Source organism: Phaseolus vulgaris, chromosome 4, assembly GCF_051622355.1.
Source record: "Phaseolus vulgaris cultivar YP4 chromosome 4, ASM5162235v1, whole genome shotgun sequence".
NCBI classification, from domain to species: Eukaryota; Viridiplantae; Streptophyta; class Magnoliopsida; order Fabales; family Fabaceae; genus Phaseolus; species Phaseolus vulgaris.
Genome location: NC_143501.1, coordinates 44734620 through 44755311, shown reverse-complemented (window position 1 = coordinate 44755311; position 20692 = coordinate 44734620). Strand labels below are relative to the sequence as shown.

At 27.3% G+C, this 20692-nt stretch overlaps 1 protein-coding gene across 1 annotated transcript; it reads right to left on the bottom strand.

Moving 5' to 3' along the window:
* Nucleotides 1-8592: 8592 nt before the first annotated feature.
* Nucleotides 8593-9710, bottom strand: LOC137836520 (uncharacterized). Its single transcript, XM_068645191.2, has 2 exons — nt 9536-9710; nt 8593-9382 (listed from the first exon to the last, which is right to left on the bottom strand). Exons 1-2 carry the CDS (start codon nt 9590-9592, stop codon nt 8774-8776), a joined length of 666 nt encoding a protein of 221 aa, XP_068501292.2. The 5' UTR covers nt 9593-9710; the 3' UTR covers nt 8593-8773.
* Nucleotides 9711-20692: the final 10982 nt, after the last annotated feature.

The window sequence follows — 20692 nt, the reverse complement described above, 5'->3', positions numbered from 1 at the left end:
TTCTTCTGCCACCTCCATACTAAAAGCACATTTACTATTATACCCTTCAGTAAAAGATTTAAAAATTTAAAATATTATTTTAACCTAATTCCAATTGTGATTCTTTCCCTCACCACCTTTTCACTCTCCCCGCCGCAGCCACCCCTCCCACCTCCTTCCAATTCTTCTTCTCTCCATCACTCCTTCTTTCAGAGTTCTCATCCTTTCTAACCTTTCCTTCTCCATCATTCACCAGTGTCATTTTCATTCATAGGTTAGTAAGTTTAATTTTACTGGTTTTGTGTATATTAGAAAGTGTTTGTGCTCCTTCACAGAAATAGGCACCAGATTATGTATTCTGGTACATTTTAACAACAAAATGTATTCTAGATTATGTAATCCGTAATTTGAAGTTCTAAAATGACTTATGGATTGCATAATCCGTAAGTCATATTTGAAGTTTCAAAATTACTTTCGGATTGTGTAATCCGTAAATCAAATTTCAACATGAGTTCCGGATTCTGTAATACGTAAGGCATATATCAAGTTCAAAATTAACTTTTGTATTGCGTAATCCATAGTTCATTTAGTACTGGATTACACAATCCAGAAGTGTGGTTTTGCACGTTCTGGATCCACTATTCTTACGGATTATCTAATCCATAACACTTTTGCTTTATGCGTAAAGAACTGGATTATGTAATCCGATGATCTAGGGTTTAGTAGAATGAGAAGCATTGTCGCTCACACTAGCACGTTACCACCGCCGACCACCAGCTCAAACAGCACCTCAAGGAGCATGCACCACCACCACACCAAGCACCTTCTCTTTCACTCTGCACCACCACCACCACACTAGTACCTATGTGAAACAACTTTAATTTTTATCTTTTTACTGAAGGACAATTTTAATATTTTAAAAGTTTATGGAGGTGCCCGAAGAAGTCATGGAAGTACAGGAAGAATCAGTTCCCTATCATCTTTCAAATTGTCCAAAATTATCCTCTATTCAAAATTTAAAAATCCAACATATAATTCAAAAGTTAAAATTTTGTTTTGGAAATGAATATGAAATGTAAAACATACATTCCAGAAAAGAAAATCTAGAACACAAAATTGAAAAATACATTCTGAAAAAGAATTTTTAAAATTTAAAAATGTATTCCAAAAATTAAAATCCGAAAATTTATTTAAAGCAGTTCTATAAATATATTTTTTATCCACAATCTCCTTTCAGTCATTTTTATCATTTTGTACTAACATTTTTCACATATTAATTGTAGATTGAGTGGAGGTTGAAATTAATCCGGTGTAGGAAGAATTTACCAAAGAACAATTGTTTCTTTAATCATACATGCCATTGTTACCAACAATCAATCTATTATGGTAATGATTAAACTTCATTAGAAGATTTTGTTAGCCATTCTTAATACGCTTGTTTTCCTCTATATGACTTGAAATCCACATCTTATTTAATGAAATGAATCTAATTTTTATCTTACCAATATAATGATAGAATGTAAAGTGATTAGCATTTATCTAAATTTAAATAATTTTTAAGATGAAGTGTTTTAAACTAATAAATTTTTTTAATACTACTATTGCTTTATTTCGAACTTATTTTCCAAATTTGTGAGATGTAAATTATTTTATAAATTATTATAATTGATTTAATTTAATGTTTTTAATTGATGTGGACCCAATTAATTTTAGGTACTTTTTCTGCTTGAAAAATATGAATAAGTTAAACAAATAATTAATTATACTACCATTATCACAATAATTAGTAATTTTATGCTCAAAACTCTTTTTGTTAAAAGAGATAGGTATATATTAAATGAAATATTTAAGCTTTGAAACTAAAAAATATATATGATTTTTTTTTTCAAGAGTTCAAGTTTAATTATACATAGTAAGATAAAATTGGTAAAAGATAGTCTAGTAGTTCAAAATTATCTATCTGAATCAAAAAAATTTGTTCAAACTATTTACTTTTTTGGTATAACTTTCAAGTATTTTTTGGCATTTGCACTCTCTGAGATCATTGTGCTTGAGACTATTTGTATTGTCACATATTCTATTGAAAGTTAGTTAGACAATATTGTTGATAAGAACTTGTATTTGTATTGTCACATATTCTATTAAAAGTTAGTTAAACAATTTTGTTGATAAGAATTTGTACCGAATAATTTTTTTTTTGAGTTTTGAGAAAAAACTTCATGTTGTAATCTCATATTCTTTCTTATAGGGAATTTTTGTTTGTGAAGTTCTAAATTCCAATTGATGTTAAATTTTTTATGTGAGTTATTTACTTTCTTATTTATTGTGGTTTCTTCATTTTGCATTTGTGTGTATTAGACTCTATATATAGTGAATTGTGAATTTTCTTTATAAATATAGAGTAGAGTGTAATCAAATAACAAAAAAAATATAAACAACACTTATCACTAATGATGATTTGATATTATTGAATGACTTAAAACTGTTGAAGATGGTTGCTGCCCCTTCAAGACATGTGTTTGATGAAGACTTCTATGTACATTTCATGTGTATTTTGCTTTGCTTTAAATGTGTCTTAGGTAGTGCTTAGAGGTTGTCTTAGGTAGTGCTTAGAGGTTGTCTAAGAGTGGGCTTTTTGCTGAGTAACTCACCTCATAACCACTGACCATGTGATAAGAACAAACATAAGTTTTCTTAAACTGTTTTTCACATGTTTTAAAAAAAACACGTTTACTGCATAAAAATAAATATGTTCTTTTCTAAATAAACAGATTCATTTTTTAAACTGATGTCTTGGCTAAGTCTTGTGAAAATTAGATTTTGTGCATCATGTATTTTGACTAAGTCTTCTACCTTTCAAAACGACTGTGTTTAAATAGTTAAGCTTTTCTGTTTTCATTTTGAAAAATGAATATGTTCATCAGTAAATGAATAGATTCTTTTTTTCTCTGGTGCCATGTCATGCTTAAACGTTTTTCAGTTTTATCTCTGCACCAGAATGGTTGACTAAGTCTCCTCACTTAACAAATTCTCTAACTGCTTTTTGAAAATAAATCTGTTCATTTTATTTTCAATCTGTTCATTTTATAACAGCTTTAACTGTTTTTCAAAAATCTGTTATAAGTTGGTTTTCTATAAAATGAAAACTTGTTTCTGAGTTTAAACATCGTTCATACATTTACAAAAACAAGTTTGACAACAAAGAATTAAGTGTTTACAAAGGATTAGCATTTGTTCTTCAAAGATTTCGAAACTCACAAAGTGCTTGTTCTTGGTTTGGTTCCAAAAGCTTGGTGTGAGGTGCTGCTACTGTTCTAACAATCTTGCCTACTGGTTTAAGGCAGATCTTTGTATCCTCAATCAGGTGTAGTCGTTTCACTTTTCACTTCTTGTAATAGTTTGGTTGAACGCTCTTCTTGATAGGTTTTCTTGGAGAGTGTGTGTGAGCTGAAATAGGTTTTTTCAGCAAGAGTACCTAAGTTCTTGTAGGTTTCAAGAACAATGAGAATTGTGTTTGGTTGTACTGTGATTTAGTGAATTTCACATTGGTTTTAGGTGAAGACTGGATGTAGCTCAGTTGAGTGAACCAATATAACTGCCTTGTGTTCATTCTCTCTTAATCTCTGCACTTAAGTTTCTGCATAACTGTTGGAACAACAAAGAAATAAATCTGTTCAAACATTAATAAATCTGTTCTTTCTGGGCTCGTTTCATCCTGTTCTTAATTTCTGGAAAAGTTGTTTGATTTTGATAAGAACATATAAAATTTGTTAAAAGCCAATGGAACAGATTGATTGTGATAGGTTGCTCAAGAAATTGTCAAAGCTATTAATTGAACCTTAAACAATTGCTTAAAATTGAAGCTTGTTGTTCTTTGCTGTTCTGTGATTCACTGTTCTTAATTTCTGGAAAACTGTTTGTTTCAAGAAGAACACTTATAATTTGTTAAAAGTCACTGGAACAGGTTGATTGTAAAGGTTACTCAATTAATTGACATGCTATCAATTGAACCTTAATCACTTCTTGAAATGGAAGTTTGTTGTTTTGTGTCTCACTGGTTTTCGTTCTAATATCAGTGTGTGTGCATCTGGAAAATATCTGCATAATCTTGTGATTAACCTTGCTGTATAAACACTTTTCAAACAAAAACAGTGCCAAAATAAATTTGTTCATTTTCACATAAATCGATTTATTTATTTTAAACTGTGTTAAACACTGTTTCTGCAAGAAAGTTTTAAAATGTTAATTCACTCCCCTCTTGAACTTTGACACTATTAAACCCAACAAAAACAACAAGAAATAACGTTGTGAAAGTATCCACGGTGTATATGCATAAAAAACTTTTGTCATGACAAGTTTCACCATTGATGTGATGAGTCTAAAAATAAAAATATATAATAAAAAATAAATTTATAATTAAAAGATATAAAAAATAGTAAAATAATAATATTAGAAATTGTAACGTGATTTTATAAAAAATTAAAATTTTCAATATATCGTTACCTTTTAATTTATGTAACACATGGATGGATGGGACAAGAGCTTGCAGGATCACATGCATAACGAGAAGGCAGCAATTGTTGTTGGGTGTTAATTAGGTTGTTTGTGAATAGTCTATTACATTGTGGTCTCATGGGTTTGATACCATAGTACACCTATCCATGCATGCAACATGCATTACATAAAGGTTAAGGTTGTGAATGCAGAAACAAAAAGCCACACGACCCCATAATTAAGGTTGTTTTAGCGCACAACATTGAGCTTAGAATATGCAGTGCTTAATTATTGTATCTACAACCTGTTATCTCTGAACCTCTTGATGTTAGATTTTGTCTTCGCTGGTTTTCTTGGTCCCTTGGCTATAACACAAATCATCCTTTTAACTCTGTAAATTAAGAAATTCTCAAACTCTTCAAAATTGTAAGAGAAGTTGGGGACAATACTCAGTCATAAGAGCTTTTCGGTCTGTTAAAGTTGTGTGTTAGGACACTTGTCATGACACTTTTTTTAATTTTTATTTTTAAAAAAATTATTAGAATTAAATATAATTAGATATTAAAAATATTATATAATCAGTATATTTTTTTTCCCTGTTTGTTTGTTTTTTTATAAAATTTTTTTATGTTAAGAATCACTATAAAACTTAAATTTCATCTAAGTTGACATTTTAAGGAATAACAATCATCTGTCATTACATGTAAAAAAATATTATTACTCCTGTTTGTTTGTTATTATATATATATATTTTTTGTGTAAATACATATATTTTAGTTTAATGATTTTTTTTATATCATATGAGAGTTTATATTTTAGGCAAATTCTCTATCCACCTCCATACTTTCCCATTCATCTCCATATTAATTGTTAAAGTTAGTTTTAACCTTTTAAAAAAATTTAAATAACTCTAAATGAAATATAACTCCGCATTTTTAAATAATCTCAGTTGTTTCTCACTACACAAAAAATCATTGAATAAAAATCAATTTTAGAGATCAAAGATAATTAGTTGCTATAATGACTAAATTATATATTATTTTAGAAACTAAAAAAATTATTGATTTATAAATTAGTTTTTATTATTGATAAATAGTTTCTAACTTGGTAGCTAATTATTTTTTTTATCTAAAATTGATTTTTATTTAATGATGTTCTAGTAGTGCCTCCGCATCTTCATACCTTTTTTCTTGTCGCAACACTTCTATTCTTTGAGCGTGTGTGAGAGTTTACAAGAAAATTCGTTGTATTCGATGTTTCCAAGTGTGAAGATAGTTTATTTTGAGTTTTGTACTCCATTGTTGTACCTGACTAGTTTTTTTTTTGAGTTTTGTAACTTCCAAAAAATGAAAAAAAGCAAACAAATACACAACCATCTATAGTGAAAATACTACAAAATTTACCTCAACAACCAACATTCACCACCAGCCACCACCACTTGAAAATGAAAAAGAATGCACCACACTCTCCAACATACTCAGAAGGGTATTGTTGGAATTAAAAAAAGTATGAAGTGCAGGAGGATGGTATGGAGGTGGAGAGAAAATTTGCCCCTATTCTAGCGATATTAGTTGGACCTATCGTACCATATACTATCGATCTTCTCTCTATTTTCATGTTCAATGTTCTTAATGTGAACATCCAATATTCTTAATATTAATGTTTGGTGTCTTTGGCATGAGGTTGTGTGTTGGACATCTAATATCTTTTAAAGATTTGATCAAATTATAAAATATAGTTGGGTACAAAATTCACATTATTAAATCAATTTTATAAAATTGAATTACACATAAATTTATTCACATTTTTTAAACTTTTTGTTTGAAAAATTGTTGATAATTGAAATCGACTTAATGAATCATAGTAATCATTTATTTCATTCTAACTAAGTGTCAAGGAATCATAGTGATTGCTTATTTCATTCCAACTAATTGTAAATTGTTTATTTTAAAACAAATGATACTTAATCATATATATATATATATATATATATATATAATAAAGCGGAAAAACTGTTCTTTTAAATTAAAAATACTTCTAACTTTTCTGAACTTCAATTCAAATGCACTTTATTACATATTGCAGGTACGAGTAATACTAAATTCCATAATGTAAATAAAATGAAAAACACAATTAAGAAGAAGAAGATTTCGATAAAAACGATGAGTTTGATAACGTTTTTTTTTATATAAATATTATTAATATATTGAGAAATTGGATAGATGTTAATAGCACACATATATTGATGAAAGTTAACGTTATATGATTGAAGATGTTGTAATTTGTATAGACAAAATCACAAGGTCCACGTTAGGGAGGTAGGAACCCTAGAAAGTGTGGCTCTTATTATAGTTAGAGGCTATAATGGCGGAAAACAGTGACCTTAAGGTACTCTAATTGTTGTCTGCACAGGCTGTTATCTGTACCTGCTGCTTGTGACTGTCTTGCTTCTTTCACATGCATGATGCTCTGTGCCTCTAACTTTCGCCAAAAACAATGTGCAACTCAATTAATTAATGCACAATTTTTGTCATTCATTTCAAGGTTCAGTAATGGCTGGGGTGGCAAAGAAGTTCAGTTCTCAATTTGAGTCAATGAACTTTTTGTTTTATTCAGCAAATAGAAATGCTTTGGGAATAAATTAACACAACTTTGGTCAAGAAATTGATGTATGATCTCGACAAAACCCACAACTTAAGGTGTTCTTGTTTCTGCTTTTAATTATTGATGTGGATTTAAAGTTCTTACAACGTTGTGTTTTTTTTATACATGTCGTTCATGCTGTTCGGCTTTACAAATTTTGGAATCTTCTCTTCAAGCTTTTCAAATGAGCATACAAATACTTGTTCTATGAAATAAAAACCAATTTAAAAAAAAAATATTATTTATTATGGTGACTAAATTAAAAATAATTTTAAAAACTAAAAAAACTTTTGATTTCTAAATTCGTTTTTATTATTGTTAAATGATTTCTAATTAGCTACCAAGGTTTTTACTACCAAATTTAGAATTTAAATAATTGGTAGTTAAAATCTTTGTGGCTAATTAGATACCAATTTAGAAACTATTTAACCATAATAGAAGCTATTTAATCATAATAGAAACTAATTTAGAAATAAACATTTTTTTAGTCTTTAAAATTGTCTCTAATTTAGTCATTATAACAATTAATTATTTTTTGTCTCTAAAATTAGTTTCTATTTTATGATTTTTTTTTGTGTTATAGTTATACTCCGATAAATAAATTAGTATAAATCTAAGTTAAGAAGTCAAGTTTAGTATTAAAAATTTATTACATTTATCTTAGCACGTTTACTTATTTATAATGATAATGTTAAACCTTTAATTATACGAATGATTAAATTGAATATAATAAAATTAAATTATCTCTTAATCATAATTTGTGAATATTTATTATATAATAGTTCTTAATAATATCGTTAATTCTTTTGTGAGAAAATTCGTGAAAAAAAATGAAATGTCGATTAAATAAAAAAATATGCTTCAAATGGTAAAAGATTCATAATTATTTGTCACTTTTTATTTTTATGGATGTGGATCTGTTTTTTCTTAAGTAATTAAAATCTTGTTTAGTGGATATATAACACTCTTAATTATATAGATTTCCAATTCAAAATATGAATTTAAAAAGTGAAATAAAATTTGCTTGAAAGTTTTTTTTTTTTTTTATATATTTTGAAAGAGAGAACAAATATGGGAGAGACACTAAAAAAGGAGAGCTTCTAAAAATTTAAGTTGCTTAAATTTGTGAGAGCTTCTAATGAAATATGTTTGATCCAACTTCTTTTAGAGGAAGTAAAAAAATTAAAAAATTGGGTCAAATTCACTGGTAAACCTTTTTATCTTTCAAATACTATTTATTGGTATTTTACATCAAACCAATAAGAGATTTTGTTTTATAAGATTTACATTTATTTTTATGACTCAGAATGTCTGCTATAAAACTTTTGGTATAGCTTTTGTCTTGTTGTGGTCCTGATTTGCTGCTACAAAGAGGACATGAACCAGAAGTTCATGTTCTATCTTCACCAGAAGTACTTATGGTTGAGTTTTGTTCTATCTTCATCAGAAGTACTTATGCAAGACAACAAAACTTTGCAAACCAATTTTTGTAATAATAATAATATGTCTATAATTTGCTATATACATTTGAAGTAGGACCAAGAAGATCAACTCCTCTAGTTCCTTTTAATTGCAAAATTTAACCACTCCATTTTCCCTAGAAAATAATGGAAAAGTAGCATGGTGGCTTGAATCAACCACTTAACCAACCACATGATTAAGCTTGAATCACTTTTCCTTGTGGAACTCTGATCTTGTACACATGTTCTTCACCAGTGCATTTATCCACCTTAACAATCCAACAACTACTTTTGCTCTTACTCACTCCAGATCCATGTTTTGGACTTGCAGCACTTGCTCCAAATCTTGTCACCAGAAGCCCTTTTCCTATAGGCAACAACTGAGTTTTTGATCCACAAGACCACCAAGACCCTCTACAGCTGAGTGCATTGCAGCCAACAACCACTGCACCATTCTGCATGCCACCATCTTGGATTGCTTTAACAATCTCTCCATGCCTCACAAGGTTGCAATCAATGAGCACAAAATCTGCTTGCCTTAACAGCAGTAGCTCCTGTTGAGCCTCTCCAACCATGAATTGGACTTCACTGGCATTCACTCCAAGGACTCTTTTGGAGGCCTTTAGTTCTTCATGGCTAGAGACAATGCAAACAACATGGCCACCAGTTTGATGTGCAGCAGTGACTAATGCTAGTGTGGTGGAGTCTGCTGCACCAGCACATGCCACAACCATTAGTTGTGCATTGTTGCCTGCAGCTAGTGCTGATATGAACTCTGCAACAGCTGGCTCTTTGGCCTTTTGACCCTGTTGAAAAAAATAACCAAAAATCAGATCAGAAACTAGAATAAAAATTGGTGTTTCATCTCAATGATTCTTGTAATAAAGATTTGTATCAAGGATCAATGGATTAAAACCAGAGATTGTATTAAGGGATTAAGCCATGAACAGAATACTAACCATTTTCAATGTGTTGAGATAGGCCTTTGTGGCATTTTCTGCAGACCAACAAGCCATGGCTTTGTGCAAAAAATGTTATATAATCACTCTGTTTTGGGATTGTCTAAGCCTTTTCTTGGAAGAAATGAAAGAGGGTATTCAAAGCTTTGATGAAAATGTTGTGTTCCTTGGATTTGATTTAGAGGTTATATATATACATATATATACATAGCAGCAAACATGGGATCTCGCTGGACACATGTGGTGGGTCATAGTAAAAAACGTGTAATATTTAAAAAAAATGTGTCACAATTATTAATTATGAATAAGAAATGTATTTTAAATTTAGGCAGATTCTCCCTAAGCTAGATATTTTTTACGGCACCCAAAATATATACAAAGAAAAAGACCAAAATACCATTAATGAAATGAAAATTAGGATTTAGATAAAATATGCACCCAACCCAACCAAACCCAGCAGTGCACCCTTCTCCGGTGGCTTTGTTTCCTTCTCCGGTGGCTTCAATTATTCTCCGATAGCTTCGTTTGCTGTCGTTGCGGTGCCTCAACGATGCTTTTGAGTTTTGATGCTGTCACAGTCACGAGAAGAATAAGAATGGAGGTGCTTGGGTTGCTTTTTGTTCAAGTTTCCAAGCTTTCGCGATGCTGCCTCACAGTGACCACAGAAAAATGAAGGGTGCACTGCTGGGTTGGGTGCGGGTTGGGTGCACAGTTTACCTAAACCCAATTTTCATTTCATTAAGAGTATTTTCTATACATATACTGGGTGCAGTCCAAAATGATCTGGTGCAGGGAGAATCTGCCTTAAATTTAGTTCAATTTTATAAAACAGATGCATAAAATAAAGTTTGGATTTACTTACATATTAGGATATACTTAAATAAGTCTAATATCATATTAAGAAGTTAATTTTAAATCTTATTAAATCTTATAAAATCGACTTTTTAGATTTTTACCTATGAAATTTCGTAATTTCTAATCTAATTTCTAATGAATGTGATTTCTAACTCAATGATAACCAAGTTATCTTTAAACCTGATTTATTTGTTCATGAATTCTATAAGAATTATTTTTATTTGATGGTTTTCTTTACATGAAAATACAAAATTTCTTTTTAAGAAAGTGGTAAAGAAAATTAAAAAAGAAGCACATGGTGTGATGATTTTGGTGTGGAATATATGTTATACAGATACAAAGTATACATATATAGTGATGGATTTGATGAATCTTTATGTTGACCAAATGGAATATAAGTGAGTTTCCGGGATATAGACATTCCACAAAATCATAAAAAGAACATTCAATGATTTAAACTATTTATAAAAAGGAACCTAAAAACTTAACCAATTTGACCATCTCAGAACAAAGGACAATGTCGTTTTGGAGTTTATCCAATTGTAGGAAATATGCGAGTACTTTCCAAAATTTGGATTTTCTTCGTGGGCAATTGGGTCATTTACATGTGTGAAGTTCAATTGCTAAGTAATTTAGTATTTTCTTTTTATGTTTAGGGGAGTTTTTATAAGTATTTATAAAAAATAAAAATATTAAAAATTAATTAATTTTTTTTCTATAACTTAGTTTATATGAAAAGGTTTTTACAAGTTAAATTATGTATAGGATTAGTGTTTTTTAATAGATAAGTGTGTGAACTAATTTAAAAATAATAATTAGATTTAATTATGATTACTTTAATTAAATTAAATATATTTTAAAATATGTTAAAGATTTGTGTGAGTAGTTAATAGTGATTTTATGAGAAAATCAATGGACTGAACCGTCATCCACACCCGCCTAATCTCGTTTTATAAACATTTGTAGGTTAAACAGGTTAGTCCCCATTAAAAAAATACATTAAGAGTTTTTAACATTAATTTACATTGCAACAATTTTTTCTATCCATTAAATAATAAGCAACCAATATAAGTAAAAATAAATGGATTTTTAGATTAATTTGTAAAAAGTGAGTTTTAACTCTTTTAAAAAATTTAAATAATCCTAAATGAAATTAATTAAGCTCACCTTTTTAGATCACTCCGGATGTAATTCAGCTGCAACACTTCCATTCTTCTCCAGCTACAACATTTAAGAAAACAGTTCCATCTTTGAGGGCGTGTATGAGAGGGTTGACGAGAAGAAAATGTTTCCAGTGTGAAAAATAAGTTTTTTTTTAGTTTTATACTCCATTTTTGTACATTGTTGGTTTTTTTTTCTAGGTTTGTGGCTTCCTGAACAACGAAAAAAAAAACAAGTGAAGAAAAACATAGCTACCTCCATTAAAAACATCACAAAACTTATCTCAACCACCAGTCACCATAAACAACTATCATAACTTGAAAATAAAGAAAAATGCACAACACTCTCCAACATACCTAGAAGGATGTTAGAATTAAAAAAAATATAAAGATAAAAGAAAAGATATGAAGGTGGAAGGAGAATTTACCTGCAAAATTTATGAGTAAAATCCATGAGGAAAATCCATTTCACCAAAGTTACCTGAATCAAATATAAAAAACTCACTTTGCTACAAAAATTATAAGATTTTTTTTTTGTTATCTATAAAGAATAAATAAATAATAATTTGGAGTATTTGATTGTTGTTACCGAAATACCTAATTATCAATAGTTATTATTAAAGATAGTTTAGGCTTCCATTATTATATTCTTATAATTACTAGAATAACATATAGAAAGGAAAGGAGAATGAATTTATATCTAACAACAATTTTTCCTCTTCAAAGTTAGAACAATGTATTCCATTCATCTTCTTTTCCATGTCTTCCATCTTCTTTTTCTATAAAAACCACCGTTAAGAATCTCGTTTAATTCTTGTAGAATTTATCTATTATATATAACAAGGAGATGTATAGAGTTTATAAAACTGATTTGTAAAGTGAGATTTGCACTCACTTATATATTATAAATTGATTTTATTTTTAATTGATGTGAGATCTCTAACACACAGTATTTATGTAAGATAAAAAAACATTTTTATCTTTAGTCAATGAGGGATCTCCAATGCATTTTTCTCATATTGAGACCTGATAACTCATGTGTGAGACTATATAATGGGTGGTACGATAGCGGTTGGATAGCAGGTGGCCTAATTAGTCCAACAAACTTTCGTTAGGATAGACTCACTTGCGTGTAACTATATAATGGATGACCTGATAGCAGGTAACCTGATTAGTTCAACAAACTTTCGCTAGAATAAACTCCATATATGATACCATATTAAGAAGTAAAATTTAAACCAAACTCAATCTTACAAAATCGACTCATAAGATAAGATTTACACTTACTTATATACTATGAAAGATTTTTACCTATAGTTGATGTGAAATTTTCAACAAAATCGATTTGAAATGTGATATTTACATCTAATTATATTATGAACTAGTCAACTGTGAGATCTCCAATAATTATATTATTTGCTATTGTATAAAAAACAACACTTAAAAATAAACACACAAAAAAGTATAATAAACAAATCAATTATATGAAATTTAATTCAAATTTCTAAAGTAATCAATAATTTTGTTCTTCATATTCCAACAGACATTATGAAAATCAAACTATGATTTCCAAAGTCTGTATTCGATATTCTCCCATTGTAGCTGTAATGTCCTAACTGTGGAAGGACAACTTTTTTCTCTATTTATAGTTTGTCTGTATAAACATTTGATACGAAACTAAAATAAAATAAATTTATTACAAAAAAACGTTTATTTAAAAATATAAATACATTTAATAAATATTATTAAATATTTTTTGGAAATCACGTGAAATCTAATCAATTAATCATAAGACAAATTAATGAATAAACATGTGAGAATGAATAATGATATTTAGTGTGCACGCACACCAAATCATGGTGAGCCGTAGCATGCAAGTGGTTTTATTGTACGAATTATGTTATACATTATGCACATGCACAATACAACAAAGTGAATGTGTGAAAATATTTTAAAGATTTTTTAAATAGATTTTTGTTATAAACTTTCGTGAATATTACTTTTTAATTATTCACACCTCTCACGTCAAAATCAAAACAAGTTCAAATATCTTAGAATATATATAATTGATGTTGTTAAGTTGTCCTTATCATTTGGATATGCATGAAAATAAGACTATATATATTCAATTTGAAACTAAATACCTAGTTTAATTACTCCAAGATTTTTTTTTTATTTATTTCGTACATGTTTATAATTATTTTAAGTCTAGGAAATGATAACACAAGGGTCCTCCATGAAAGTAAGAGATGAACCATTGTTTTTTTTTTTTACTCTGTGGAATCTAAGATTTCCAAAAGTTACATGTGCACATGTTTTAATGAATAATTTATAATTGAGAGTAAGTTTGACTCACATATTAATTATGTTCAGTAATTAATGAAAAATGAATTTTAATTGTGGAAATAATTTTACTCAATTTTAAAAATAAAGTACCTTCAATTGGGTTTGATAATGGTGAATTATAAGGTATCTTATTGAGTTAGCAATCAACCATAACAAGAAAAATAATATGACTAAGAACATTTAAATAAGTGATACAAGTTGATGAGGTTGACATCGACAGATCATTGGAAGTAAAAATAAATAAAAATTAAAATTTAAGATGAGTGATGTAAATAAAGTGTTCTTAGATTTGAAGTTGTGTGTGGAAATACTTGATTCATTTGCTTCCAAATTTCTCTTATATCACTGTTATACACATACACTCATACTCTATTAACCTCTTTTGAAGTCCACCCTAGATTAAAATGCATGAAATGTGCTATAGCTTTCCCGTGGTTGACTATGTCGGTCCTAATCATTTATTATTCATACCAATAATGCAATTTCACATTCAAAGAACATATTCGTTGTTTCCTCTAGTGTTCCCACACATTACAAATAACTTACTTACCAAAGTCACCCTCTGCCCTCCAAATTAACACGTGTTAGTAACCTATCTATTAACATCCTCCACGCTACTTAATGTATGTGTAGATGGAAAAGCTTTAATACTTCAACAAAAATCATAGATCTCATATCCCCATTTACCTCATTTCTTATAGTTCTATAGACGGAACTAACCATATATATACTAACTTTTTATCATCCTTCCAAACTCAAAAATTCTTTCAATCCTTCCAAACCCAAGAATTATTTCTATCTTTCTATAGATTCTTAGCTTCTAAATATTACATTAAAAATCTTTTCTCATCAACTTCCCATTCAAAACAAGATTCTTCTCCAGTCCAAATTTCCAAAGCCTACTATTATTATTCCAATCTTTTATGTTATATATTGTGTTATCCGCATCAAATCTATTTTTATTTGGTGAATGTATTGGACATCCTTAGAGTGACTCTGTAAAACTTTTTTTCCTTTTATTTCTAAAGACATTTGAAATCATTAATCTTAAATTTCGATACAGAAAGTTTAGAAGATAATTATTTTTTTTACGAAGAATCTGAAATATTTTAGGATGAAAAATATGTCATTTGAATGGAGATATTTAAAAAATAATAATTTTTTGAAATTTATGAAACTAATTTTATTATTTAAATTAGAGAACTACAGTTCAACAACTTAATTTTTTTTTTAATATTTTCTTCTATCTCAAATCAATGTTCCTTTGTTGGTGACTTAAGTAAAAATGTCATACTCAATATTGTTTTTTTATCCAGTTGATGATAATTTTTTTTTCCAATCATCTTTAAGGTTTTGTTTGTTGCATTGATTTATTGTTAATTGCTTAGTGAAGATTCTTTTATCAAATAAATAATTTTTTTGGTAATTTAATAAGATTATTTTAATATCAACAAATATTATTTTTAGTTAATGTGATTCAGAGTTATTTTTTACTAACGTTATGAATAAAGAATAAGGTCGTTGTTTGACCAACGTTAAAATTATTTTTAAGACAATACTAAGTTGAAAATTTTCATCGATACCAATAAGATTACCTTTTTACTGATGCAAATTGGGGTTTCTTAATTAACTTTCTAACTAATATTATTAAAATGATTAACCGATGTAAGCTAAAACTATTTTTTAGTTGATGCTTGTTAGTGTATATTCTCCCAACCAATATTCACAAGATTATTTTTCAATAATTTTAAGACACTAAAAAAAAAATCATAAAATAGAAACCATTTTTTAAAAACCAAAATAATTAGTTGCAATAATAACTAAATTAGAAACTAAAAAAATTGTTGGTTTCTAAATTAGTTTCTATTATTATTAAATAGTTTTTAGGTATCTAATTAGCTACCAAGGTTTTAACCACCAATTATTTAGTTTCTAAATTTGGTAGCAAAAATTTAGTTGCTAATTAGATACCAATTTAGAAACTATTTAACAATAATAGAAACTAATTTAGAAACCAATTTTTTTTTAATTTCTAAAATGGTCTCTAATTTAGTTATTATTGCAACTAATTATTTTAGTCTCTAAAAATTGGTTTCTATTTCATGTTTTTCTTGTAGTGAGAAGATTTTTTTTAGTGAAATTTGTATCGTCTATTTTTTCATATATATATATATAAGTGGTAGTTTTTATATTTAACAATAATTAAAATATTTTATTCAAATACAAAATTATTTTTTCCAAATACAAAATTTAAAAAGTTAAACCATTTAAGCTGAAAAATAATTCAAATATTTGAAAAATCATAATTTTTTATCAATAATAATAATATGTTATTTGTATCTATTATGTATATTAAAGAAAAGGAGAAGAGAAAGAAAATGATTATATAATTGGTAAAACCCTAGACACGAAGAGGAAAGAAAGAAAGTGAGAGGGTTGCATAAGATAATTGTTGGAGGGTGAACTTAGCTGGCTATGGTACATTAACAACTCCCTTTGATTCTTTCTGCTCCAATAACCTTCAACACAGATCTATATCACATCAACTTGCTTCCCCTACCAAAAACATTGTTAACCCCAACACATCTATTTCTGTCTAATGGTCTCTAATTTCTTTCTATCAACCCCATTTCTCTTTTTTCCTCGGGAAGATAATATATTGCAATTCATTAATTGCTCTACTCCAACTGTTCAATCCATTTAGCTTTTTCTACTTTCTTCCACAAAATAATAGTTATAATAAATATTTATTAACAAACTTTATAGATTACTGTTGGAGATCCTACATTTACTAGATATTAGAGTCTTTCATAGTATATAACTGGATGCAAATCTCACCTCATTGAGCCGATTTTATGGGGTTGAGTTAAACTTAAAGTTCACTTCGTAATGTTGTATCATAACCATTTCAGATCAACTATATATAAAATTAATTATAATATAAATGTATCTTAAAATTAGTTTTGGAAAAATGAGTTAGACTTTAACTTATTTTTTAATATGGTATTATACTCTATCATAATAAAATTTATTAAACATATTCTGTAACTCAGACTATTGTCGTATCATTTATTTTTTTTCTATCGAGAAGAAACAATAAATAAATATGAGTCACTTAAGAGGTGATTCAACTCTTATACAAAAATAAAAATAAGGTAGGACTTCACACCCCAACCTAAATCAACAAAAACTATATATATATACACTTTGGTTAAATGTTTAGCTAATTTTTTTCTTTTGCATTAGTTTTTTTTCTAAATTTAACTCCAATAGTCTTGTCCCATCTTCTACCAAACTCCAATTGGTTATGAAAATCTAATGAATAGATATACATACAACAAATTATGTTATATGATGCAGAAATAAACAAGTTATGGGTCTATAGATTCTGGTAGATGGCTTTGGGTGCATCCATGGAGATGGAGGACACAAGTTTGTATGGATCTACATACCTCATTTATAAGCTTTGTATAGGTGCTACTTTATACTCTACCACACTGTCTTTTTTGGGTATTAATGTAAGCCTTTTATGAATATAATATATATAAATGAAGGGAACAAATAATTATAGTGTTTGAAAATAATGGGCAATGAATGATAGAGTGTATGAAATAGAATTAATGATGATGTTTATATAATGCATATTGTGTATATGAATGTAGCACACGTGAAAAGTATGCATGCATCTCTTTTGATTGTGGCACAAAAAGCAGAAAAAAGTGCGTTTGCATGGGGCTAGATTTATATGCAGTTGATGTTTATTGCTTTATGGAATCATGCCTTGTAATTATCTAGTCTTATAAATCAATATTTTTTTATAAGCAAAAGTATAGATATTAAAACCAACGTAGAGTGTTTTTAGCTCAAAAGTATTTAAAATTAACACAAAAATATGGATCCAATTATAACAAAAAAAATTAAATAATAACTAAATTTTAAAACTAAAAATAATTAATCGTTATATTTACTAAATTAGATACTATTTTAGAGAATAAAATTTTTTTATCTAAAATAATTTTTATTATTAAGAAAAAATTATAAAGTAGTTTCTAAATTGATATCTAAATTAGCTACCAAGGTTTTAGCTATAAAGGTTTTAATTACTAATATTTTAGATTTTAAATTAGTCTCTAAAAGATTAATTTAGAATATAAAGTAGGGAGTAGCTAAAATCTTGGTAGTTAATAGTTAGATATCAATTTAAAAATTATTTTATAAATTTTTATTAATAATAAAAACTACTTTAGATACCAATACTTCAATACGACGACTCACTATTTTTACAAAACCATCGTTAAAAAAATCGGTGGTAAACTTGTAATTATTTAGTTTTTATAACGACCATTCTATCATGAACCGTCGTTATAAGAGTGTTTGTGGGTTTTTAATGACAGATTCAACCTAACCATTGTTGATTGTTTGATTTTTAAAATCCTGCACTCCCACTTCTTCGCTTGCGCCTTCAGTCTTATTCACTCTTTTATTCTTCTTTGTCTTGCCTTCCTCTCTTTTCTTCTTCCCCTCTTCACCACACCTCTCCTTTTTTCTTCTCATCTTCACCGCATCCCTCCTTTCTTCTTTTCGTCTTCACCGCACCTCTCATTTCTTCTTCCCGGGAAAATAGATATCAAATTATAGTAAAACAAATAAACATTAATTGTTAGATCTTATAACATACTTCCTTGTATAATAAAAAGTATCCAAAATATATTTCTCAAAAAGTCTAGAAATCTAGAAAAAAAAAAAAAACTCTTCCACATACAAAGGAGACAAAGGTATAATATAGTCTTTCTCAAAATGTTAGGAGGTGTATAAAAAAATTATGGAAGTGTAGAAAGGGAAAACAAAATAGAAATGGTGAGATGATGAGGTTAGAAAACCAAATGGGCCAAGCATGGTTCTCAAATATGCTTTCAGAGCTTTGCATTCTGCACCCCATAAATTTAAACTAGACCCCTATAAATTAAAATTTCAATTTTACTCCTATATTAGTAGTTTAACTATGCTTAACGGTTAATAATTATTAAATATTCTGTTAAATTATTATTAGTACCGTAAAAGAGTATAAATTAAAAAATTAATTTTTGGTCACGGTAAAATTTCACTAAAGTTTTTTTTAGCAGAAATATCATTCCTAAAAACAAATTATTAAAACTATTATATTTAATTTATACATTAAATTATAAATTATCATGGTAAACCTAATGCTATAATTTTTAAAACTTTGATTCTAGTTTTTAAATAATTCTAACTATTACTTAAATTATTTTAGTTGTTTTTAAATGTTAGGATTCTGACTGTTGAAGTCATCCCTAGTAAAGTATATTAATGACGAAAAATAATAATTAAGATTTTCTTAGAAATGTTTAATCCTACATACTTATTCATTCAAATATATTTAAATAATTTAATCTTCTAATTATTTGTATAAAGTTTGAATTTACATAAATTTAACATTATCCTTCACTTTCTCGAAAAAAAATGAGTAAAGACAATTGATTTATTTATACATGAAGACAATTGATCTTTATAATTATGTGAAAATTGTAATTGATTATTTAATCAATGAAATGCAACTATTATAACTATTCAATTTGAAAAAAAAAAGAAGCTTATATCATTATTGGTTAATTAGTTATATCTCAAGAACTTTTCTATTGTACAACTCATATCAAATAATGTAATTTAAATTTATCATTTTGTATTTTTATTTTTTATTTTGATTGACTAATATGAACTTTATTTATACAAACCTTATCTTATTTAAGAACCTTCGTTTTATACTATTACTGTAAAAAAAATCCAAAAATATTTCCATGTTACTGTTTTATTTTCATTAAAATACAATATCTCTAAATAATACTTATTTCATAGTTGTCAAAAAGAAAACTGTATTGACTAAATTAATTCATATTTATTTTTTTAATCGCACAAGCTATGGGTTTATTATTATAAATAGTTTCAAATTACAAATACATGATACTTAACTTTAATTCTTATTAATACTAAAAAATAATACTAAATTTTAGAAATATAACATATTTTAATATTGTCAAAGATATTAATTATTTTATATTTATAATGAGAAGGTTCAGCTTCGGCGTCGAATTGGAGTGGGAAGTTGAACGTTTGGTTTTACCTATTGGGTTGGGTATGTAATATAATTTTAAGTTATATAATATTTTTTTCACTTTAACTTATTAAATTACTAAAGTATTTTATGTTTAAATATGTTGAAATTTTTGTTTTATTTGTATATTTACATAAAACATTATTTAGTAATTATTGTAAAAGTATACAACATTACATACTTAATCTTGTCATAATTAATAGCTAATAGAATAGCTGAAACTATATCTCAAATAAATTATGTTTAAAATAATTTATAATCAAATAGAAAAAATATAAAATTCTATCATTTTTCCCCAAATCAAAATAAAATGATAAACATTAAAGAAAAGAAAATTTATGTTTTATTTTAATTTAATTTTGTTTCAACTTGTATGTTTTAATAAATATCTCTATTTTTCATTGAATACCTCTAATTTTTAATCATAATAATATTGTTAACAAATAAAAAAATGTGCTACACGTCACATTTTATCAATTTTTCTACACGCAGTTAGCCTTAAAATATAAACACGAGATTTGTTATGTTTTCTCATAATTTTCGTAAATATTTAATACTTTTCATAAATATTTTTACTATTTTAAAAATAAAATATTCAATATTTATTATATAAAACAAATAAACAAATAAATATAAAGATATTTTCAAATATTTAAATGATTTTTT